The sequence below is a fragment of the Oncorhynchus tshawytscha genome, unplaced genomic scaffold (assembly GCF_018296145.1).
Source record: "Oncorhynchus tshawytscha isolate Ot180627B unplaced genomic scaffold, Otsh_v2.0 Un_contig_7605_pilon_pilon, whole genome shotgun sequence".
Classification (NCBI taxonomy): Eukaryota; Metazoa; Chordata; class Actinopteri; order Salmoniformes; family Salmonidae; genus Oncorhynchus; species Oncorhynchus tshawytscha.
Genome location: NW_024609055.1, coordinates 74,332 through 100,024, shown reverse-complemented (window position 1 = coordinate 100,024; position 25,693 = coordinate 74,332). Strand labels below are relative to the sequence as shown.

At 43.3% G+C, this 25,693-nt stretch overlaps 1 protein-coding gene across 1 annotated transcript; it reads left to right on the top strand.

Annotated features, from left to right (window-relative positions):
- Positions 1 to 23,723, top strand: LOC112259267 (acid-sensing ion channel 2; the record flags this gene model as incomplete). The annotated part of the gene is made up of 8 exons (XM_042314078.1): positions 1 to 66; positions 338 to 488; positions 3,017 to 3,073; positions 16,112 to 16,265; positions 16,987 to 17,078; positions 19,042 to 19,121; positions 20,057 to 20,125; positions 20,803 to 23,723. Coding segments are annotated over 8 exons (771 nt in total), but the record flags the coding sequence as incomplete, so codon positions are not given.
- Positions 23,724 to 25,693: the final 1,970 nt, after the last annotated feature.

Here is a 25,693-nt window from a genome sequence, read left to right as displayed (position 1 = left end):
GGCCATGGGGGTGGGGTGGAGGCGAGAGGGGGAACATTTGGAGATTTTGTGTTCTTGGAACCTGTTGTGAGTTTCACAGCGAGAGACTGTATCTGTGAATGTGTCCCATTCTGCCCAGTCTTTTGGCCAGACCTTCCTTTTGTTCCTCTGTCATCTAGCCTGCTGTGTTCTAGAGGGCCTTTTGGATCCTCTCTCTGATGGCTCTACATCACAATAACACCATGACATCTCCTATGTGTCTATGGGAGTTTTAGACTTCAGCTGAGTGTTTTTCCCTGTCACTCTCTGTCTCTGTCTCTCTGCTCAATCCCCCCACTGTGTCTCTCCTGTGTTGTAGCTGACCTACCTGCCTCCTCCGTGGGGAGAGTGTGAGTCCAAGGCCCTAGACTCTGGCTTCTTCCAGGTCTATAGTGTGACAGCTTGCAGGATCGACTGTGAGACACGCTACATCGTGGAAAACTGTAACTGCAGGATGGTGCACATGCCTGGTAAGAGCACACACTTTCTTTCCCTTTTCACACTAAACAAAACATGTGGATAGAGTCTGTAATATAGCATTGTCTGGGTCATGGGCAAAACATGTGGATAGAGTCTGTAATATAGCATTGTCTGGGCCATGGGCAAAACATGTGGATAGAGTCTGTAATATAGCATTGTCTGGGTCATGGGCAAAACATGTGGATAGAGTCTGTAATATAGCATTGTCTGGGCCATGGGCAAAACATGTGGATAGAGTCTGTAATATAGCATTGTCTGGGCCATGGGCAAAACATGTGGATAGAGTCTGTAATATAGCATTGTCTGGGCCATGGGCAAAACATGTGGATAGAGTCTGTAATATAGCATTGTCTGGGCCATGGGCAAAACATGGATAGAGTCTGTAATATAGCATTGTCTGGGCCATGGGCAAAACATGTGGATAGAGTCTGTAATATAGCATTGTCTGGGCCATGGGCAAAACATGTGGATAGAGTCTGTAATATAGCATTGTCTGGGTCATGGGCAAAACATGTGGATAGAGTCTGTAATATAGCATTGTCTGGGCCATGGGCAAAACATGTGGATAGAGTCTGTAATATAGCATTGTCTGGGCCATGGGCAAAACATGTGGATAGAGTCTGTAATATAGCATTGTCTGGGCCATGGGCAAAACATGTGGATAGAGTCTGTAATATAGCATTGTCTGGGCCATGGGCAAAACATGTGGATAGAGTCTGTAATATAGCATTGTCTGGGCCATGGGCAAAACATGTGGATAGAGTCTGTAATATAGCATTGTCTGGGTCATGGGCAAAACATGTGGATAGAGTCTGTAATATAGCATTGTCTGGGCCATGGGCAAAACATGTGGATAGAGTCTGTAATATAGCATTGTCTGGGCCATGGGCAAAACATGTGGATAGAGTCTGTAATATAGCATTGTCTGGGTCATGGGCAAAACATGTGGATAGAGTCTGTAATATAGCATTGTCTGGGTCATGGGCAAAACATGTGGATAGAGTCTGTAATATAGCATTGTCTGGGCCATGGGCAAATCATGTGGATAGAGTCTGTAATATAGCATTGTCTGGGTCATGGGCAAAACATGTGGATAGAGTCTGTAATATAGCATTGTCTGGGCCATGGGCAAAACATGTGGATAGAGTCTGTAATATAGCATTGTCTGGGCCATGGGCAAAACATGTGGATAGAGTCTGTAATATAGCATTGTCTGGGCCATGGGCAAAACATGTGGATAGAGTCTGTAATATAGCATTGTCTGGGCCATGGGCAAAACATGTGGATAGAGTCTGTAATATAGCATTGTCTGGGCCATGGGCAAAACATGTGGATAGAGTCTGTAATATAGCATTGTCTGGGCCATGGGCAAAACAAAATCAATTGTTTGGACTATGGGCCATGTTTTTCATCAAGGACTATTTGAAGACATAGAACAAGGTGAGGAAAGTTTGATAAAGACCTTACAGTAGTTGTTGTGGTTGGGATAAAGTCATCTAAAGTCTGTGGTGGGTTTGAAAAGGTCAAAGAGCTGTAAGGTGTAAGGTCAAGATTTGTGTTCGTGTATTATAAAGCTTTCTGCTCCAAGGCTTGTCTATCACCTTGCTCCACACAAAGCTCTATTTCTCTCTCTCACTCTCTTTAGGTGTGCTAGATTTTTGCATGTTGCGAGTCTCCTTGACTGCTTCCACAGTAGGGTTGCAAAGGGAGGGTATGTTACTGGAAACGTTCACAGTTGACCATTAAACTATCAGAATGTTGGTGTCTTTCAAGGATTTTGTGTAATCTATCATAAATGATCTATTGGCCCCTTTTGGGGACTCCAGATTATCCCAGGTGTTATCTATGGCCCTCTGTGTGGTCGTGTCACATGCAGAATATATGGCATCATTAAATAATATGATTTTAAAATATCAACAAAAACAAAATAAATATGACAAAGCTGTAAAACAATATCATAAAAATAAACTATCAATTTAGGGAATACCATTGGTGTTTAATATGAGAGTTTCATCTTAATACCCTTTATAATTTTTTTTTACACACTTTAATTGATTTTACTATGTAAAATACAATATGTATTTGTTGTCGATGTTTTGGTGTCAGATTGGTGGCAGTTGTGAAGAAAAGTCAATAGTTGGAAGAGTTGCAGAGTTAATTGAAAATAATGCTTAGATGTTTAGATGCTTTTTTTATGAATTAGGCTATTTTCTCCCCATATGGTCTAGCTACTAGAAACTCATGGACAATATGGACACAGATTTATGTTATTCAACTATAAATGACCAAAGTTCCGATAGATTGCCATAGATTTTCTGTTAATTACCCCAAATTACTGAAGACCTCGGTAACTTTAGTAAATCACTGATAGCTTTGTAACCATATTCCACAGAAATCTGAGCTGTTTACAGTTTGTTTTTCTCAAACTCCTAAGTCATTCATTTCATAAATATATCTAGCAGAAAAGCAGAATCTGAACTTTCCTCCCCTTCCTTCTGTGCTCCTTCTGTCCTTCTAGGTGATTCACCATTCTGTACCCCTGAACAGTACAAAGACTGTGCAGAGCCTGCCCTTGGTAAGTCCACAATATGAATGCACACAAACGCACAAGCTTACATGTCTTTTTGTCGACCCCGTCGAAGGTGTTTTGGCGAAAACTGTGACGCCAGCTGTTTCGCCTATTGCCTGTTTCTGTTTCTGAGTCTTTAATTAAAGAATGTGAAAAAATGTTGTGTCTGTTTGCTGCTTTTCATTAAATCGTGCATATCTGTTCTTTATATGGCCTAAAATACATTTATTTAGGCTATAACAGTGATCACCAACCGGTTGATCGTGATCAACTGGTTGACCTCCAAGGCATTCCTAGTCGATCACCAAACATTTCTGTAAAAAACCCAACAATAAAGCCTTCGTTCCTATTTTTTTTATTTGTTTCTCGCTGTTGGCGGTAGATGCAGTTGATTCAGCAGCCCTAGCTCCGGGAAGGCAAAGTGTCCCCATTTTTAATCATTTCATGATTCTGAAGGTAGAACTCCACCTACCCAGCAGGCCCCAGAGAGCAAATCAAGTGCACCTATAAGCCTGTTATTATGAGTGAGTACATTACATGTTTAAGTTGTTATCCAGCACTGTCAACACTTTGTTCAACATTTTTATGAGCCATAAAATATACGTTCTCCCTACTTCCACTCACGCTATAACCAGCACTGCACCTGCAATAGATGAGCGTAGCAAAGTGTTCCGATAAACTTGCCTTGTTATTAAAGCCGGATTTGGATACAAAAAGATTTCCCAAGCTTTAAACATCCCAAGGAGCATTGTGTAAGCGGTAATATTGAAATGGAAGGAGTATCAGACCACTGCAAATCTACCAAGACCTGGCCATCCCTCTAAACTTTCAGCTCATACAAGGAGAAGACTGATCAGAGATGCAGCCAAGAGGCCCATGATCACTCTGGATGAACTGCAGAGATCTACAGCTGAGGTGGGAGACTCTGTCCATAGGACAACAATCAGTCGTATATTGCACAAATCTGGCCTTTATGGAAGAGTGGCAAGAAGAAAGCCATTTCTTAAAGATATCCATAAAAAGTGTCGATTAAAGTTTGCCACAAGCCACCTGGGAGACACACCAAACATGTGGAAGAAGGTGCTCTGGTCAGATGAAACCAAAATTGAACTTTTTGGCAACAATGCAAAACATTATGTTTGGCGTAAAAGCAACACAGCCCATCACCCTGAACACACTATCCCCACTGTCAAACATGGTGGTGGCAGCATCATGGTTTGGGCCTGCTTTTCTTCAGCAGGGACAGGGAAGATGGTTAAAATTGATGGGAAGATGGATGGAGCCAAATACAGGACCATTCTGGAAGAAAACCTGATGGAGTCTGCAAAAGACCTGAGACTGGGACGGAGATTTGTCTTCCAACAAGACAATGATCCAAAACATAAAGCAAAATCTACAATGGAATGGTTCAAAAATAAACATATCCAGGTGTTAGAATGGCCAAGTCAAAGTCCAGACCTGAATCCAATCGAGAATCTGTGGAAAGAACTGAAAACTGCTGTTCACAAATGCTCTCCATCCAACCTCACTGAGCTCGAGCTGTTTTGCAAGGAGGAATGGGAGAAAATGTCAGTCTCTCGATGTGCAAAACTGATAGAGACATACCCCAAGCGACTTACAGCTGTAATCGCAGCAAAAGGTGGCGCTACAAAGTATTAACTTAAGGGGGCTGAATAATTTTGCACGCCCAATTTTTCAGTTTTTGATTTGTTAAAAAAGTTTGAAATATCCAATAAATGTCGTTCCACTTCAAGATTGTGTCCCACTTGTTGTTGATTCTTCACAAAAAAATACAGTTTTATATCTTTATGTTTGAAGCCTGAAATGTGGCAAAAGGTCGCAAAGTTCAAGGGGGCCAAATACTTTCGCAAGGCACTGTATCTGGGAATATTTCACTTTCTCTGGTCATAGGAGTAACAACATGAATTGGTGCATGAGGCAGAAATAATGCAGTGTGAATTGAGTTTTTCCATCAGCTGAGGGAGGGAGAGTGGAGGGATGGTATTGTTGAGTTGAATGAGAGGCAGCCTCAGACTGAATATCAGATGCTGGCCATCAGTCCAGTAAAAACACATATATATATTATACTCACTCAGCTGTGCCTCAAAAGTAATCCAACAAATGATCCTGTACCAGTGTGATCATATACCATTTAAAAATATATATCATTTCAAAATTGGCAGGGCAATTCAAGCATAGCCAATATGCAGTGATCATGTATTGGGCCTATAGCCTACAGCACAAACCACATTGCTACAGCACAGTTTTAATTGGTTAATGTTGCATGGGCTTAAGTTTTTTAAGTCTGTCACTTTCTGACCTTAGTTCCTTTGTTATGTCTTTGTTTTAGTTTGGTCAGGGCGTGAGTTGGGGTGGGTAGTCTATGTTATTTTTTCTATGTTGTGTTTATGCATTTGGCCTGGTATGGTTCTCAATCAGAGGCAGGTGTCGTTTGTTGTCTCTGATTGAGAATCATACCTAGGTAGCCTTTTGCCACCTGTGTTTTTTGGGTGATTATTTTCTGTCTAGTGTTTTCTACACATTTCAGGACTGTTTCGGTTTTCATTTATTTCACGTTGTTATTTTGTATTTTGTTGTTCAGTTAATAAACATCATGAACACATACCACGCTGCGCATTGTTCCGACATTTCATACTCCTCGTCAGAGGAGGACGAAGAATTCCGTTACAGAATCACCCACCAACCAAGGACCCAGCAGCGTGGTATCGGGCAGCAGCGATCTACGGACTCCTGGACATGGGAGGAGATTTTGGACGGAAAGGGACCCTGGGCACAGGCTGGGAATATCGCCGCCCCAAGGCAGAGCTGGAGGCAGCGAATGCTGAGCGGGTGAATTTTGTGGAGGTAGCACGGCAGCGCGACAGGCACGAGAGGCAGCCGGGGGCACACGGGGAGTGGAGCAGAGTCAGGTAGGAGACCTGAGCCCACTCCTCGTGCTTACCGAAAGAAGCGCAGTACTGGTCAGGCACCGTGTTATGCGGTCAAGCGCACGGTGCCGCCAGTACGAGCCCACAGCCCGGTGGGCAATAGGCCAGCCCCCCACAAGTGCCATGCGAGAGTGGGCATCCAGCCAGGGCGTGTTGTGCCAGCCCAGCGTGTTTGGTCTCCAGTACGCCGTTTCGGCCCAGGTCATCCTGCGCCGGCGCTGCGTGCTGTGTCTCCAGGGCGCTGGGAGGGTGCAGTGCGTCCTATGCCTGCACACCGCCCGTGCCAGGCGAATGTGGGTATTAAGCCTAAGGGAGAGGTGCGAGTGGTATGCACCAGATCTCCAGTGCTCACCCACAGCCCAGTTCAACCTGTGCCTGCACTCTGGAGGGTCCGGGCTAAAGGGTTCATCCAGCCTGGAGAAGTGGTGCCAAGCCTGCGCACCAGGGCTCCAGTGCTCCCCCACAGCCCGGTCCATCCGGTGCCTCCTCCACACACCAGGCCTCCTGTAGATCTCCCCAACCTGGTGGGTCCTGTGGCAGCCCCACACACGAGGCTGTCTCTCCTCCTCCCTCCAGGTCCGCCCGTCTGTCGTGAGCTGCTGAGCCGCCCTTCTGTCCTGAGCTGCCAGAGCCGCCTGTCAGTCAGGAGCTGCCAGAGCCGCCCGTCAGTCAGGAGCTGCCAGAGCCGGCTGTCAGCCAGAAACTGCCAGAGCTGTCCGTCAACCAGGAGCTGCCGGAATCGCCCGTCACTCCGGTGCTGCCGGAATCTCCTGTCCATTCAGGACCCTCCCAGTCCGAGGTCGGCGGCAAGGGTCGCCGCTCGAATGAGGCCACGGAGGCGGTTGAGGAGGCGGACAAAGGTGGAGTGGGGTCCACATCCCGTGCCAGAGCCGCCACCGCGGACAGACACCCACTCAGACACCCACTCCTGGCGGGCTGTATCACCGCCTGGTACGGCAACTGCTCCGCCCTCAACCGTAAGGCTCTCCAGAGGGTAGTGAGGTCTGCACAACGCATCACCGGGGGCAAACTACCTGCCCTCCAGGACACCTACACCACCCGATGTTACAGGAAGGCCATAAAGATCATCAAGGACATCAACCACCCGAGCCACTGCCTGTTCACCACGCTATCATCCAGAAGGCGAGGTCAGTTCAGGTGCATCAAAGCTGGGACCAAGAGACTGAAAAACAGCTTCTATCTCAAGGCCATCAGACTGTTAAACAGCCACCACTAACATTGAGTGGCTGCTGCCAACACACTGACACACTGACTCAACTCCAGCCACTTTAATAATGGGAATTGATGGGAAATTATGTAAATATATCACTAGCCACTTTAAACAATGCTACCTTATATAATGTTTACATCCCCTACATTATTCATCTCATATGCATACGTATATACTGTACTCTATATCATCGACTGCATCCTCATGTAATACATGTATCACTAGCCACTTTAACTATGCCACTTTGTTTACATACTCATCTCATGTATATATGTATGTGTATATACTGTACTCGATATCAGCTACTGTATCTTGCCTATGCTGCTCTGTACCATCACTCATTCATATATCCTTATGTACATATTCTTTATCCCCTTACACTGTGTATAAGACAGTAGTTTTGGAATTGTTAGTTAGATTACTTGTTGGTTATTACTGCATTGTCGGAACTAGAAGCACAAGCATTTCGCTACACTCGCATTAACATCTGCTAACCATGTGTATGTGACAAATAAAATTTGATTTGATTTCAGACCCTCCCCTATAGGTTCAGGTTTTGCGCCGGAGTCCGCACCTTTGGGGGGGGGGTACTGTCACATTCTGACCTTAGTTTCTTTGTTATGTCTTTGTTTTAGTATGGTCAGGGCGTGAGTTGGGTGGGTTGTCTGTGTTCCGTTTTCTATGTTGTGTTTTGTGTTTGGCCTGGTATGGTTCTCAATCAGAGGCAGGTGTCGTTAGTTTCTGATTGAGAATCATACTTAGGTAGCCTTTTCCCACTTGTGTTTCGTGGGTGTTTATTTTCCATGTTAGTGTTTGTTTCCACACGGAACTGTTTCGGTTTCATGTTGTCGTTTATTGTTTTGTTCAGTGTTCTTATTAAAAACCAAGATGAAAACTTACGACGCGGTGTATTGGTCCGATCCTTGCTACTCCTCAGAAGAGGAAGAGGAAAGCCGTTCCACAAATATTCTGCTTAAAAAGATCTTGCACCGCTACCCTCCTCATTCCTCATTCTTAGAGGAGGTCAGAGAAAGATACAGTGGAACCCGAATTTATCCTCTGGGTGCATGGAAAAAATATCCTGCTGCATGAAGGCTACCCCTACAGAGACAGGAACGACAGACAGCAAATAAGTCCTTTTGGAAGTGCACCGAATATCACACTTTTGAAATGCCGACCTTGCATAACCCTGAATGATGAGATTACAGTATCTGGATACCTGGTTCTTTCAGCGATACCTGGTTCTTTCAGGCAACATGGGTTGGGGAGAATATCGGACTCATTGGAAGAAAGCCAATGTTTCCCATATGTATGGCTTGTTAACATAATAATGGCTTTATTATTATTTTTCTTACTATTGATGGCATCATGCCCAAGGCCAATAAAATTGTTGCTAATATGCTTCTACCTATTTATTTATTTTCTGAATTTTGCTGCTGCTACGATGCTGTCCTGCAAGACTTGGCAAAGACCAACCATGGAGAGGAGAGCTGGCATTGAACTTTTTGGTTGAATCTTGGCCCACCACACCATTTGTAAGTTCATCGAGGCATTGCAGCGACAGCAGCAAGGAGGTGAAATGAGAAGGGAGCAGCAACTTGCTGGCATTCCACCGCCACGGCAAAGACCCTGCTACCACAAGCAACAGAAGGATCTGAAGTCGCTGGTTGAGAAGTAGCCAACACCACGACTCTGATGGAGTCTTACCCGAAGAGCGTTGCCTACACTTTCAAGTAGCAGTTGTGAATACTCCAAAATCCATCTGAGAGAAATGAGCACCTAGTCTACTTGGACACTTCTTCAAGTGCAACCCTTTCAATGACTCCAAAATCCTTATGAGACCAGAACACTAAGCACACTCTTGGATGATTTGTTTGTTTTTATGGCGCTTCATTGTCATGTAGCCTACTAATATTTTAGGCCTACTTATTTTTGCCCCATCATTTTTTGTATTTTGCTAAGCTTTTTTGTTGATAAATAAATGTTTTATAGTAAATAGTTGGTGTTAGTGGATGGTGTACAAACGAGAGAAAACCAAAAGCCATGATTTAAAATGAAAATAGATTGTAGGAACTAGATATAGGATTAGATATAGTATAGGCTGTTTTTAGGCTTCAGCCTTTAATATAACCATATGAATGAATTGATATCCACTCAGTGGTCAGTTTTTTAGGTACATCCATCTAGTACCGGGTCAGACCCACCTTTGCCTCCGGAACAGACTGAATTCTTTGGGGAATTGAACCGTTGCTCAATTGGTATCAAGGGACCTAACATGTGCCAGGAAAACATTCCCCATACCTTTACACCAATGCCACCAGCCAGTACCCTTGACACCACGTGACTCACTGTCTGTAGGATGGTGCACCTAACAAACAATATTCTACCCATATGAACACATTTATTTTAGGCTATAACTGAACCAATTTCTGTAGGCAATATTGTCAATACAACAGGGATCATCAACTAGATTCAGCTGCAGGCAGATTTTTTTTCTTGAGTGGATGGTTTGGGGGCCGGAACATAATTACAAATCATTTGTAGATTGCAAATTGACCGCAAGATGCCCAAACAAATATGTTTGACTAAAACATTTCAAACCTTACATTTGAATATGATGTGTCTCTTTATTACGCATGGGAATACTTAGGAAAATATTTCTTAAATTAAAATCTCTTGGAGCTGATTTCCTGGTGTTTTTATAGTCTTTGATGTCAACAATGAAAATGCATTAAAAAAATTGGGGGGCCAAATTTGACCCATGGACCACCAGTTGGGGAACCCTGCTGTACAATATTCTGCCCATATGAACAAATACAATAGCCATACATGATTTAATGAAAAGCAGTAAACATACTATTTAATAACAGACTCATGAACAGAATCAGGCATTAGTTAACATACACAACATTGTTTCACATTCTTTAATAACAGACTCAAACACAATCACACAACAGGCTAGAGTGCAGGCTGTACAGCGCACTTCACAGCTTCCCGGTGCTTCACAGCTTCCCCGGTGCTTCCCCGGTGCTTCACTTCCCGCTTCCCTTCCCGGTGCTTCACAGCTTCCCGATGCTTCACAGCTTCCCCGGTGCTTCACAGCTTCCTCCCTTCAGGAACAGCTTCGTAGTCTCAAGTGGACAAGGAAACTCGAGTCTCAGTGGACAAAAGAGTAGTGTTCGTAGAATAGTATGTGTTGCTGCAGTGCTTCGTATTAATAGAATACTTACTGGGAGTGCAACACCTCCCTCTTCCTCTCTCTCACTCATCCTCTTGCTGTTGCTGTTTGGTTGATTCGGGATAAACGATTTGACATCATTCCTGTTTCTCCATGGGCTGGGGGACATAAAGATATCATGAAGAAAGGCATAGGTACATTGTGTCAACACAAGTGTCTTATCATTTCCCAAAAGATTTGACACATTTTGTATTATTGATCATTCATAGAGAATACAGAGGTTCTCTCATTTTGCTGGTTGACCCTGGTATTTAGGATTTGCTCAGGTGTTTTTTTTTCCTCTAGAAAAGCCAGGTCTAGAAGCCTCCCTCGGTTCATTTTACTTTCATACTGTACTGTATAGATTACAAATAAGGAATCTGTGTTTATCTGTGTTGAGAGGAGGTGGAGCTGTATGCATTCACATATAGAATAATCATTCACATACAGTGGGATCATTCACATACAGTAGGATCACTCATATACAGTAGGATAATTCACATACAGTAGGATCTCATTTTGTGCCTAAACCCATCTATATTGAACTGTTATTTTCTGTAAAACTGGGATATTGACTTTTTATTCTCACTTCTCCTTCGTCTAATTTTTTATTAGGCTGTTTTTATATAATAATTTATACATTTACCTTTACCACAGACTCATACTTTACTGAAAGGATAAATTAAAATCAGATTAGACATGACCTTGTTTCCTCTAAATTAACTTTATTGAAAAGTGTGTATGTGTTTTGTGTAGTAGGGGTGTCTAACTCCCCTGCTGATATCATTATTTAGGGGAGGCGTTCTCTCATTCTGTTAACTACTGGGCGACATACACACACAAACACTGGCAATTATTACGCTTTGGCCCTGGCTCGTCCATTGTAATTAGGCAATGTGTCTCAAATAAAGAGGATATGAAGCCAAGGTATGCTATACTGGGACTGTGGAGAGTTAGAGCAAGAGTACCCTCTTGTGCTTGGACCAGCCTGGCCTCCCGCTCCCTCCCTCTCGCTCCTCCTGAATTGGTTTTATTTGAAAGGCCTGTGCTTATTCCATCCAAACACACAGATCCAATAATTCTATGCAAATCAGTTCCTAGTTAGACTGTGAACCAATTTGATATATCCACCGCACCGTTTTCACTTAGTAAAGTTTGAAGTTGTGCTTTTTTTAAACCAATGTGTCAGTCAGGAAGTTTGGGAGACAGAAACAGTGTGGCTGCTGTTTTAATGGAAGACAGCTGCATCTGTTCTCACTGGAGGGTCCTGTGACTAGATTACAGAGGAACACAGAAATCTTCTCTGTGCCTAATTATACACACTGAGGAAAACACAGACATTTGTTGTCCTGTGAAAAGTCGACTTGGATAGCATTGCCCACAGTAACGTGATCATACAATCACATTACTAGCGTAATCGTTTTAGAAATGCGGTCTCATTGCAGGATGAATGACAGAAGATCCTCTCATCTCACATAAAGGTTTTAAACCAAACATACAATAAAAAGGATTAGCTCGTCTCTGGGTTGAACAACTGCTAGCTTAAATATAACATTCTGTTCACAGCCAAAGACAGCGTAATGGAGAGTGTTAAGTCATTAAAAACACTGTTTCTTAATAAGCTTGGAAATATGAAATAAAGCAGATGATTTGGTTAGAATAATTGTTTTTGACAGAGATGAGACGGTGGATAGAGAGAGAGAAATAGAGAGAGAAAGACGATAGAGGGAGAGAGAGCGAAGGAAATAGAGAGAGAGGTAGGGAAGAAGAGGAAAGAGAGTAAGATTGTGATGTGGGGAGAGAGAGAAATAGAAAAGGGAGGGTGTAAATCAGGGTTATGAATGCACACTGCTACCCGGATCCAATAACCCCTTATTTGAATGAGAATGAAAAGCGACTGAGGTGCCATATTGAATTTCCTGTTGCAATTACGTGACCACTTGGCCCTGAAGGCTATTAGTAATCCAAGGGAGACTCCGCCCTGCCCAGGGCAAGCTGGGGAGACTGCCATACTATTGTCACAGTGAGAGATTAGGGTTGGGAGATCAGATTTGATATTTTTATGCATTAAGGGAACCTAGCAGCAGGCTAGAATGTGTTGAGAATGTGAGTGAGACTGGTTATTGTCAGAGGAAATTGATTTGGATAGGACCAGATAGATTAGACTAGTATTTTTATACTTCCAGGAATGGATAGAAATGTCTGGAAAATTCATAAAACATTCCTGTGTATTTCAAGAGGGCATTTACAGTGTCCACAGTTGTTGAGGCTAGTAGTTAATTTACAATCGGTAGAAACTATGAGAATAGAAAGGTTCAGAGCTTTTGTGAAGCATCACAGCACCGTTAAAAAAATATATGGCAAATAGAAATCAAACTGGATGAACATTAGAAATAGATCAAATCAAATTTGTATTAGTCACATGCGCTGAATACAACAACAGTGAAATGCTTACTTACGAGCCACAACTAACAATGCAGTTAATTTTGTTTTTCTTTTAGATATATGTATTTTTTTAAATAAAAAATACAAATAAGAGTAAGAAATAAGTGTAACAAGTAATTAAAGAGCAGCAGTAAAATAACAATAGTGAGAATATATACAGGGGCGTACCGGTACAGAGTCAATGTGCGGGGGCACCAGTTAGTCGAGGTCATATGTACATGTAGGTAGAGTTATTAAAGTGACTTTGCATAGATGATAACAACAGAGAGTAGCAACGGTGTAAATAGTCTGGGGAGCCACTTGATTAGATGTTCAGGAGTCTTATGGCTTGTGGGTAGAAGCTGTTTAGAAGCCTCTTGGACCTAGACTTGGTGCTCCTGTACCGCTTGCCATGAGGTAGCAGAGAGAACAGTCTATGACAAGGGTGGCTACCCTCTGTAGTGCCTTGCAGTCAGAGGCCGGGCAGTTGCCATACCAGGCAGTGATGCAACCAGTCAAGATGCTCTCGATGGTGCAGCTATCGAACCTTTTAAGGATCTGAGGACCCATGCCAAATCTTTTCAATCTCCAGAGGTTTTGTCGTACCCTCTTCACGACTGTCTTGGTGTGCTTGGACCATGTTAGTTTGTTGGTGATGTGGACACCAAGGAACTTGAAGCTTTCAACCTGCTCCACTACAGCCCTGTCAATGAGAATTGTGGCATGCCTGGTCCTCTTTTTTTCCTGTAGTCCACAAGTATCTCCTTTGTCTTGATCACGTTGAGGGAGATGTTGTTGTCCTGGCCCCACACGGACAGGCCTCTGACCTCCTCCCTATAGGCTGTCTCGTCGTTGTCGGTGATCAGGCCTACAACTGTTGTGTCATCTGCAAACTTAATAATGGTGTTGGAGTCTTGCCTCGCCGTGCAGTCATGAGTGAACAGGGAGTACAGAAGGGGGCTGAGCACACAACCCTGAGGGCCCCCGTGTTGAGGATTAGCGTGGCGGATGTGTTGTTACCTACCCTTACCACCTGGGGCGGCCCGCCAGGAAGTCCAGGATCCAGTTGCAGAGGGAGGTGTTGAACCCTGAGCTGTAGTCAATGAATAGAATTCTCACATAGGTGTTCCTTTTGTCCAGGTGGGAAAGGGCAGTATGGAGTGCAATAGAGATTGGATCATCTGTGGATCTGTTAGGGCAGTATACAAATTGGAGTGGGTCTAGGGTTGCTGGGATAATGGTGTTGATGTAAGCCATGACCAGCCTTTCAAAGCACTTCATGGCTACAGACATGAGTGCTACGGGTTGGTAGTCATTTAAGCAGGTTACCTTAGTGTTCCCGGGCACAGGGACTATGGTGGTCTGCTTGAAACATGTTGGTATTACAGACTCGGTCAGGGAGAGGTTGAAAATGTCAGTGAAGACTCTTGCCAGTTGGTCAGCGCATGCTTGCAACACACGTCCTGGTAATGCATCTGGCCCTGCAGCCTTGTGAATGTTGACTTTTTTAAGTTCTTACTCACATTGGCTGCAGAGAACATGATCACACAGTCTTCCAGAACAGCTGATGCTCTCATGCATGTTTCAGTGTCATTTGCCTCGAAGCAAGCATAGAAGTAATTTAGCTCGTCTGGTAGGCTCGTGTCACTGGGCAGCTCTCGGCTGTGCTTCCCTTGGAGAGGTTGAGGGTAGAAGAAGGACAGGACTAAAAACAAACATAATAACCCCTTCTTAACTATTGTAAAATAGATTGTGTCCGTAAAAGGTCTATAGTGTGTATAAGCCAGAAGTAAAAGCCTAAGTGTTGTTGTTCGTTAATTTACTCCAATTAGGGGAGGTGTGATGGGGTTAGCGGAAAATAATAAAGGAAATATATTTTTAAAGGTATATGTATGTATTTATGTGTGTGTGTGTGTGTGTGTGTGTATGTACAGTACCAGTTAAAAGTTTGGACACACCTACTCAATCAAGTGTTTGTCTTTATTTTTAATATATTCTACATTAGAGAATAATAGTGAAGTCATCAAAAGTATGAAATAACACATATGAAATCATGTAGTAACCAAAAAGGTGTTTAACAAATCAAAATATATTTTATATTTAAGATTCTTCAAAGTAGCCACCCTTTGCCTTGATGACAGCTTTGCACACTCTTGGCATTCTCTCATCCAGCTTCATGAGGAATGCTTTTCCAACAATCTTGAAGGAGTTCCCACATATGCTGAGCACTTGTTGGAAGCTTTTCCTTCACTCTGCGGTCCAACTCATCCCAAAACATCTCAATTGGTTTGAGGTCGGGTGATTGTGGAGGCCAGGTCATCTGATGTAGCGCCATCATTTGTTTTCAACAGGACAATGACCCCAAACACACCTCCAGGCTGTGTAAGGGCAATGTGACCCTTATAAGGAGAGTGTCCTTATAAGGGTCAAATTGCCCTTATACAGCCTGGAGGTGTTTGGGGTCATTGTCCTGTTGAAACCAAATGATAGTCCCACTAAGCGCAAATGGAAAAGCATTCCAGGTGAAGGTGGTTGAGAGAATGCCAAGAGTGTGCAAAGCTGTCATCAAGGCAAAGGGTGGCTACTTTGAAGAATCTAATATATAAAATCACATTTTCACTTGTTTAACACTTTTTGGTTTATACATGATTCCATATGTGTTATTTCATTGTTTTGCTGTCTTCACTATTATTCTACAATGTAAAAAATAAAGAAAAACCTTTGAATGAGTAGGTGTGTCCAAACTTTTGACTAGTACTGTACACATTTACAAAAAATAAATATGATTGGAAATGATAAATACAATTATATTGATGGAAGCTACAATCTATCTGCAATATTAAATCTACCCCATAAAAAAAATATCAGTAGCAATTACACTAACCACCCTTCAGTATGTACAAATAGATCATCCTGGAGGCAGAAGGATCAACATTTATTTTCTCCCATCATTATGTATTTAGTACACTGTCCCAGGTAAAACATGTATACTGTTAAATAGACAATGACATTTCTGCTTAAGTGCATCAAGACGTACGGCCATTCTGAAGTATATACTGTAGGGAATGCTGTTGAGATGGGTGTGTGTTTGTGTGTGTACCCTCAGTTGCCCTCAAACTAAGGTCAACTCTCCCTCTCCTCTCTCTCCCCATCCTCACCCATTACCTCTCTTCCATCCATCCCTTCATCCTCTCCTTCATGTCTTCCTGTCTTCTCTACTGTAGCCAAGTTGTCAATGCTGGAGAGTAGCAACTGCATCTGTAGGACACCATGCAACATGACACGCTACAACAAGGAGCTGTCCATGGTCAAGATCCCCAGTAAGACCTCAGCACGCTACCTGGAAAAGAAGTTCAACCGCTCTGAGAAATACATCACGTAAGTACCTGCCCTATAGGAGGCTCCAGAGGGACAGATGAATGCATTAGAAGGAAAATGTAACATACATCAGCCTACAGTATCACATGTATTATATGTAGTCATAGTAAGGAGGTTGTGGGTGGAAAGTGAAGATATTACACTGAGATGTCTTTTTATTTATTTATTTATTTATTTTTATTTTACCTTTATTTAACCAGGTAGGCAAGTTGAGAACAAGTTCTCATTTACAATTGCGACCTGGCAGTCTTTGACGCTCAGACTCATGGGAAAGAGAACTGGAAGCCTGGTATTGAAGAGATCCGTCATGTTATCATATAATGGGATTTTGATGATAATAACAATAGGCATTCTCTAGTGGATGCAGTCATCAGTTGAGATGCTACTCTACTAATGACATTGTATGGGACATGTGGTTCAGTGTGGAAGAATAAGTACCCTTACTTATGGCTATTGCGATAGCAGGTATAGTATGCCCTGTATGTCTATTTCCCCGTTGACAGAAAGATTAACACACTTTGAAAAGACTAATGGTTAAGAAAATGTTCAAAAAATACAATTAAAAAACGGATGTGTTTAGACTGATGACCTGAAGAATGACTGATGACTTACTAGTTCATTGATTGATAGTTAAATAGGATGACAATATCAAGATAAATGTGTTGTCTTCTCTTTAACATGATTGAAGTGTTATCTGATCTTATCGATGTCTCTCTTTCAGGGATAACATCCTAGTCCTGGATGTGTTCTTTGAGGCCTTGAACTATGAGACCATTGAGCAGAAGAAAGCCTACGAAGTGGCAGGCTTATTGGGTATAGTCAACTCTCTAGCTATTATCTACCTATCTTCTTCCCCTCTCTCACGCGCACGCTCTGGCTCTCGCTCTGGCTCTCCATCTCCTCTCTCGCTCTCCATCTCCTTTCTCGCTCTCCATCTCCTCTCTCTCTCCATCTCCTCTCTCTCTCTCATCTCCACTCTCTCTCTCCATCTCCTTTCTCTCTCCATCTCCTCTCTCTCTCCATCTCCTTTCTCTCTCTCCATCTCCTCTCTCTCTCCATCTCCTCTCTCTCTCATCTCCTCTCTCTCTCCATCTCCTTTCTCTCTCTCCCATCTCCTCTCTCTCTCCATCTCCTCTCTCTCTCTCCATCTCCTCTCTCTCTCCATCTCCTCTCTCTCTCCATCTCCTTTCTCTCTCTCCATCTCCTCTCTCTCTCTCCATCTCCTCTCTCTCTCCATCTCCTCTCTCTCTCCATCTCCTTTCTCTCTCTCCATCTCCTCTCTCTCTCCATCTCCTTTCTCTCCTTTCTCTCATCTCCTCTCTCTCTCTCCATCTCCTCTCTCTCTCCATCTCCTCTCTCTCTCCATCTCCTTTCTCTCTCTCCATCTCCTCTCTCTCTCCATCTCTCTCTCTCTCCATCTCCTCTCTCTCCCATCTCCTCTCTCTCTCCATCTCCTTTCTCTCTCTCCATCTCCTCTCTCTCTCTCCATCTCCTCTCTCTCTCTCCATCTCCTCTCTCTCTCCATCTCCTCTCTCTCTCCATCTCCTTTCTCTCTCCCATCTCCTCTCTCTCTCCATCTCCTCTCTCTCTCCATCTCCTCTCTCTCTCCATCTCCTCTCTCTCTCCATCTCCTCTCTCTCTCCATCTCCTCTCTCTCTCCATCTCCTCTCTCTCTCCATCTCCTCTCTCTCTCCATCTCCTCTCTCTCCATCTCCTCTCTCTCCATCTCCTTTCTCTCTCTCCATCTCCTCTCTCTCTCTCCTCCATCTCCTCTCTCTCTCTCTCTCCATCTCCTCTCTCTCTCCATCTCCTTTCTCTCTCCATCTCCTCTCTCTCTCCATCTCCTTTCTCTCTCTCCATCTCCTCTCTCTCTCCATCTCCTCTCTCTCTCCATCTCCTCTCTCTCTCCACTCTCTCTCTTCTCTCTAAAATTCAAATTAAGATACATTTAATGAAATAAAAAAGAAGATCATAAAAAGAAAAAGAAAGAATGGCTAATAAATAAAGAACAACATGTACATGGATGATGGTTATACACTATATATTACTATATAGTGTATATATTACTGTCAGTTATATTCAATGTAAATACTTCAGGGAATTAATGGTTATGGGAAGTCAGGCTATGGCAATCATCCTCAGGCTATGGCAATCATCCTCAGGCTATGGCAATCATCCTCAGGCTATGGCAATCATATACATACTGTATCTGTCAGTAATATTTGCGGTTTCTCCCTCCCCCAGAATAATGTCATTAGTAAATGCACAGAAGTTGGGAATTGATTGAGATATTTTCTTGAAAAATATTAGCTTATTTGGGAGTATTTCTCAGGAAAAAGTGCATCTCTGTCTCTACCTCCCCTGTAATGCAGTGACCACATAGACACTCTCCTTTGGGTAGCCATGTCTTTTTGTGTCTCCTTTTCTATAGCCAGTTGGTGTTCCCTGAGCCTGTATTTGGTCAGGATATGTATCTGTTTTGTATCTCTGACAGAGTAGAGATATTCTGCATTTTTGTATTCTGTTTTGAGGGCCAAATAGCAATTTGGTTTTTCCTGTATTTTTGTTTCATTTTCCCAATTTGTCAAATAGGAGGTTTTCATTTCTGTAACAATGTGATTGAATTCCCTGTGTGTTTGGATAATATAGTTGTTTAGTGTTTTCAATAGCTGGCATAGGGTATTCTTTTCAGGGTTCAGCTCTTGGGTTTCCAGTGCTTGCTAGCTCTCTCTCGCGCGCATGCTCTCTCTCTAACTGTGTATTGTTGATCTTCCAGGTGATATAGGTGGTCAGATGGGTCTGTTCATCGGGGCCAGTATCCTTACCATCCTGGAGCTATTTGACTACGCCTATGAGGTCAGACATAGAACACACACCATGTAGAAACTTCCAAAGACACACGCATTATCAAACACTCTCACAGACAGTTATGTTTGGCGGAAGAAATAAGAACTAAAAATGAATAACAATTCATATCAGAGACACCTGTCTAATAGGTTACACACACATTTCTCCACAGACTCAAGGCCAATCACACACACACACATATTCACATTCACATTTAAATTGTTGAGACGAAAGAGCCTTGCCATATATCTGTCTGGGCTGAGTGATTGAGGTGCGTGATCAGTCTTTTCATTAAGTCAGCTCAGCCGTTGTCTCTCTCTCCTACTGCTTTGGTCTGCTTGGAGCTCTGCCAAGGACAAACCAGTCATTCTGTGCCCTCTGGGCTTTAGAAGTACACATGAAAAGTCCTTTTTCTCAAACCTTTCTCATGTTTTAATGGGGAGCCTGTGCGGGGTGTTTTGTCAGACAGAGAGTGCTGCTGCTCTGGCTGTGGTTTTAAAGACCGCCACTAAAATAACAGCCACGGTGATGTTTGGCCTTGAGTCAAGATATTATTACATATGCTGATGCGTAGTCACTTTACCATGCCTTCATGTACATATCTACCTCAAATACCTGGTACCCCTGCACAGCGATCCGGTTCTGGTACTCCATGTACATAGCTCCATTCTTGTGTATTTTATTCCTCTTATATTACTAGTTTTCTTTTTATTATTATTCTTTAACTCTGCATCGTTGGGAAGAGCTCGTAAGCAAGCATTTCATGGTAAAGTCCACACCTGCTGTATTATTTATGGTGACAATTATAACTGTTCAAATTCACCTTAAACTAAATTGGTCATAAGTTACCACAGCATGTAAAATGCACACTTCATGAATCATTTTGTGATACTGTGTATGTCCTGATGACCCTGATGATGTGTGTTACATATATATGTTGTCAGGTGGTGAAGGACAAGTTGCTGGACCTACTGAGCCGAGACGACGAGGAGGAGAGCCACGGAGAGGACGTGGTAAGGTCATGAGGTTAATCAGATTACAAACTGGACTGTCACACTGTTTGGAAAATGTTTTATATTGTATTTATGGCTTAGCATCCAGCCAAACCTCAATATGATTTATGTTATTCTGTGCCAGACAGCTATCCCAGTGTAATTCTCAGTTATTGACAAGAAAGGAGATGAGATCTCTCCTACTAAATCTTGTCAAAATGTCACTCAGTGAATTTTAATTAACCAGGTAAGTTGAATGAGAACACATTCTTACATACAGCAACGACCTGGGGAATAGTTAGGGGGAGAGGATGGATGATTAGGTGTCCATGGTGGCATGAGGGCCAGTTTGGGTATGTAGCTAGGACACCAGGGTTAACACCCCTACTCTTACGATAAGTGCCATAAGATTGTTAGTGACCACAGAGTCAGGACACCCTTTTAACATCACATCTTAAAGATGGCACTCTGCACAGGGTAATATCCCCAATCACTGCCCTGGGACATTGGGATCTTTTTTCAGACCAGAGGAAAGAGTGCCTCCTATTGGCCCTCCAACACCACTTCCAGCAGCATCTGGTCTCCCATCCATGACAAACCCTGCTTAGCTTCAGTGGCAAGCCAGCAGTGGGGTGCAGTGTAGACGTGGCATGTGTATAAGTGTACTACACGCATATGTGTGTGTCACCCTACCTCAGAGTTCCTGTGACCCGATGGCTAACCACTCGGAGGCCATCAGCCACACGGTGAGTGTCCCCCTACAGACCACCCTGGGCACGCTGGAGGAGATCGCCTGCTGAGCCCCCAGCCCAGCTCCACACACACACCAGGCAAGGCCACTGTGAGCCACTACCACACGGGGAGCCAGTGAGCAGCAGCCTCTTCCACAGGCTACCAGGACAGAATGATAGTGACTTTGGTGGGGAGGATGGGTGGCTGGTCAGAGGAAAGGGTGGCTGGGTTGGGCTAGACTGGGCTGGACTGGGCCTCCCCTCCACACTGTCACTGCAGCACTAATGGGGATTAAGGAGCTGTCACCTGGACTTACTGGTGCTCTCTGTTACTGGAACTGTTACTGTACTGCTGGAGGAGGACAGCCACCTCCCCTCCTCCTCACGTGCTCATCTACCTGACTCATAGGTCTTCTCCAGTTCACAGACAGACAGACAGACTGCACTGTAAACCGGGAAGGGACTCATCTCTGTCCTAGACATGTGTATTCACTAGTCACCCATCGGTCAGTACTGCCAGACATTGTACCATAACAGTTGCTGTGAACTGTCCAAGTTGCATGCGCTGCTTCCTCTCGGAGACGGTTTCTCTCTTTGGTGATGCTGATTGGCTGACGCTGGACTGCAGTGTTGCTTTACTGTACATTTGCCCTGTCTCTCTTTCTCTCTCTCTCTCTCTCTGTCATTCTCTCTCTGTCTCTCTCTGTCTCTCTCGGGGCCTATGTGATGAGGCCAGCTATAGAAATAGAATGTATAGATTGAACATGGTTCACTATAACATATTTCATATGACACATCCATCTAAGGCAGTTTCATTTTGTTGATGCATTGTTTTCTTAGGCGGCAAGTTGTATATCTACGGGAAGGGCTGTTGGGACTGTATTTGCATTCATATTGGGAAAACATGAGCATTCTAAAGAATCAATTCCAAAATGACTGTTTTGCATTTGGTTATTTATTTTGTTGTCCGTTCTATCGATTCCACTCCTATCAATTTACCACAAGGTGAGTTTCCCCCGAGGGAAGGCAAGGTACTGAGCTGCTTCTTAACAACATATTAAACAGGTGCCATATTCCTATGTGTAAACTCATGTAAATGATTAAACGCTTGCCTCTTGGCGGCAGCGCCTCAGTGGGGTAAAAGCACTCATTGATGACTGAGGCTGAGCCAAAACCAGAGAGGTGGAGTATGACATTGTTTACCTGGCAGAATACAAGAGTACAAATGTCGCTCATAAATGAACATGCTGGGGGGGTTTATTTTCATTTCAGCTGCATGATGTGGGTGTGTTGTCTGGTGAGAACTGACGGACTCCCAACTCATCATATTTTACATAATGGACTTGGCCCTTACATAGAGATAGCCCAGCTAGAAATTGAATTGAATTGAAAATTAAATTTCCATGATAATCACGGTTCTATTAATGGAAATAATGTTTGGACGATAATAATTGCACTGATGTAGATTCAGACGAGGGGAAATTATCTTCTGATTCATTTGAGGATACAGGGTGTGTTGTATTGTGGTGTTAATATTGGTGTTGTAGTACGAAAAACCAAAACGGTACGAGACAGTGTTCTGTCCTGTCTACAGTGGATATGTTATTAAAGAAGGACTTACATGAACCGACTTATGACTGGTTGACATTTTGATTTGACGCAAATACAAATTTGCTAACAGAGCAGGATGATAATTCAAATAGTCAAGCCCAACATGTAAAGCCTTTCGTTTGCAGAAACGGTAGCCTGCAGACTTTTCCGGGACTATTGTCCATCTCTGACTGAAAGACACAATCTTTGTCAAATTGGAGGCGATTTTAAGCCGATAGCCCCAACCAAACACATTTAATAACCAGTTAAAATCAAACTCACCAAACCATGGGTGGTGTGAAAACCACAGGAGGTGTTTTTCTGTTCTCAAAAAAAGTGACAAAGGACTATCCAAAACCATGACATGAAACGCTGACTGGTCTGAGTCCAACTCAAAAAGGATTTGGTTTGCACTTTATGTTTCGTTAACACCCCTCCCATCTAGTGCCATCACACTAAAAAGGGCCATATTGCATCACTATGATATGACGAGGACATCCATCCAGTGTAGCATATCAATTAGCCATGATTATTCAGACAGGCGGCAGGTAGCCTAGCAGTTAGCGTGTTGGGCCATTAACCGAAAGGTCGCTGGTTTGAATACCCAAGCCGACAAGGTGAAGAATCTGTCAATGTGCCCTTGAGTCAGGCAGCTAAACCTCATTTGCTCCAGGGGCGTCGTACTGCTATGACTGACCCTGTAAAACAACACATTTGACTGCATCTATCCGGTGTATGTGACAAAACTTCTACTATGTCATCGTTACAATGTACAGTACAGGTGGGAATGAACTCCAAGTGCTTTGTGAACTATGATTTCCTGTCTGTTGTTGACCTGCTGTGTGTAATCTAATCTCTCATGTATGGCTTATCATGTCTCCTTTAGCAGTGACCTCAGCCATCTCCAGGGGTGGACTTGCCATCTGGCATTTGCCCGAAATGCCAGATGGGCTAGTTCATTTTTAGCCTAGTGGGCCTGTCTAACAGAAAATTGTTACTTTGCTAAATTATCATTATCTGACCTTGAGGAAAAATATGGACCGGTGTGAGGACCTCAAGGGAAAAAATGGGCCGGTATATTGCAAATGCAAGAGCCAATTTCTGGTCCCAGTCCTCCCCTGCTTCTCACCTACTGTATAGATCTGTCCATGGAGAGAGGTGAACTACTATGGGACACATACTGAGTCTCAGTGAAAATGCCACTGGTTGTTTCTTCTCTTTTGGTTTCTATTGTTATTGCAGGACTGCTTTTTCATTTTGTGATGCAGCGTACAGTATGTGTTTTTAATGTGAAACGATTAAAAAAGTTTTTGCTGCGGGGTCCTGTCGTCTTTGCCTTCTTGTGTAGACGTATCACTCATTTCTTCATAGCTTTGTAAGAGGATCCATCGTGCAGACCACAAGCATAATACTCTGTCATACAGTGCTTGTGGTTTGTGGGGAGGGGTGGGAGCTTGGGAAAAGGCATCAGTGCCTACAGTGTGTTGTGGTGATAGAAATGTAAAGGGGAGATCCTATTTCACTCTGACATCTCTACTACACAGACTTAATGTGCACTGAAATGTCCTCATCTCAGCTCCCAGTGATAACAGCAGTCAGGACACCAGAGGACTCCTCCAAGCAGAGCAGTACTAGTAGACAGACTGAGGGAGAAAATTCACTTGAAAGCCATTTTGTGCTGCTGGTCAGGTTCTATTTTGCATCAGCACTCTCCAGGAACTCCTGCCAGCTATTTGCTCTGTCTGTATCAGGAGCTGTGTCTGTGTCTTCCCTCTGGGTGCCCTGTTGTTCCATTAATACAAGTCTTATAATATTAGAGTTCAACCCCAGGATCTACAAATCATATTATTTATGGATGACAACATCTTACACAACACAAATGTTATGCAGTTAATTTAGCACATGTTGCTGATACAGTGAATTGTGTGTGCACTTACTTGTAGAGTATTGCCAGAAAAAGCAATCTGCCAGCAGACAGTGACCTGAGAATATTTACACATTGATTAGGTTGATTGATGTGTAATTCAGGAACTTTGTTACCTGTATAGATTTTTTTTGTGTGGATGTTTTGTTCAAACCAGGGTTAAACAGAGAAAACCTGTGTGTGTTCATGACTTTGTGATGAAACAATATGACAACCATTTTTGCCCAGGAGGTACAGTATCAACACATGAGCCAGTGTCTAAGCTGCAGTGCCCTCTCAGAGACAGAGACAGGCCTGGGTTCATCCGGAGTTCACTGGGCATCTTTTCGGCTTTAGACAGACATTGCCGGAGGTCCTTCGGTGGAGACTGTTTTCATGCAAGGCAGGGTGGAATTGGAGAGGCAATTTGCCACTGCTTAGAAACCTTGACACAGTGGCCTATAGATTTGTACAAAGTGAATGCATAGTGAGGCAGCAATTCTAGATCATCTTGAAAGACCTAATTAGGACTTAGATCATGAGACTGCTGTTGTTATCATTTTTGTTTACCATGGTGCTTGATATTTCTTCTGTTGCATAGAAATTGATTTGAAATAATCTGTTGGTAATGTTGAATATCAATATTTTGCAAGCAGCACATGAGAAAAAAATGTTGAATCTATCACATGCAACACATCTATTCAGGCTCTATTCAGGCTCTGACAAACAGAAGGTGTGATGGGTCCACACTCAAAATGATGTCGCATAAAGAAAGCTTACTTCATTTTTTGATTTATTATTATTTTCACAGAGCGCGATAGTCCCCTTTTGATTATCTATTCAAGCTCTGCTCAGAGTTAGTATCTCTATCCATGTGGAAATGAATTATCAGTCAGCCGAGAAGCTGGAGGCAGAGGGTGGGGAGTTACAGAGGAGGGAGATAAGGTGAGTGGGGAAGATCGAAAGACATGGGGAGAAAAAGAAAAGTCAAGCTGAACAAAGCCACTAGTACAGGTCAGGCCATGCAGTTATCATAGTTTGCTAAATAAAAATAGGCAGGAGGAATATTTCAACATTACAAATTCAAAACTCTTGTGTTGTGCCAGTCAGTCCACAAACTGCCAGAGTGAGAAGCAATGACCCTGAGATACACCACCGTATTAGGGTTTTCATATACACTACATGACCAAAAGTATGTGGGCACATGCTTGTCGAACATCTCATTCCAAAATCATGGGCATTAATATGGAGTTGGTCCCCCTTTGCTGCTCTAACAGCCTCCACTCTTCTGGAAAGGCTTTCCACTAGACGTTGGAACATTGCTGGAGGTTCTTGCTTCCATTCAGCCACGAGCATTAGTGAGGT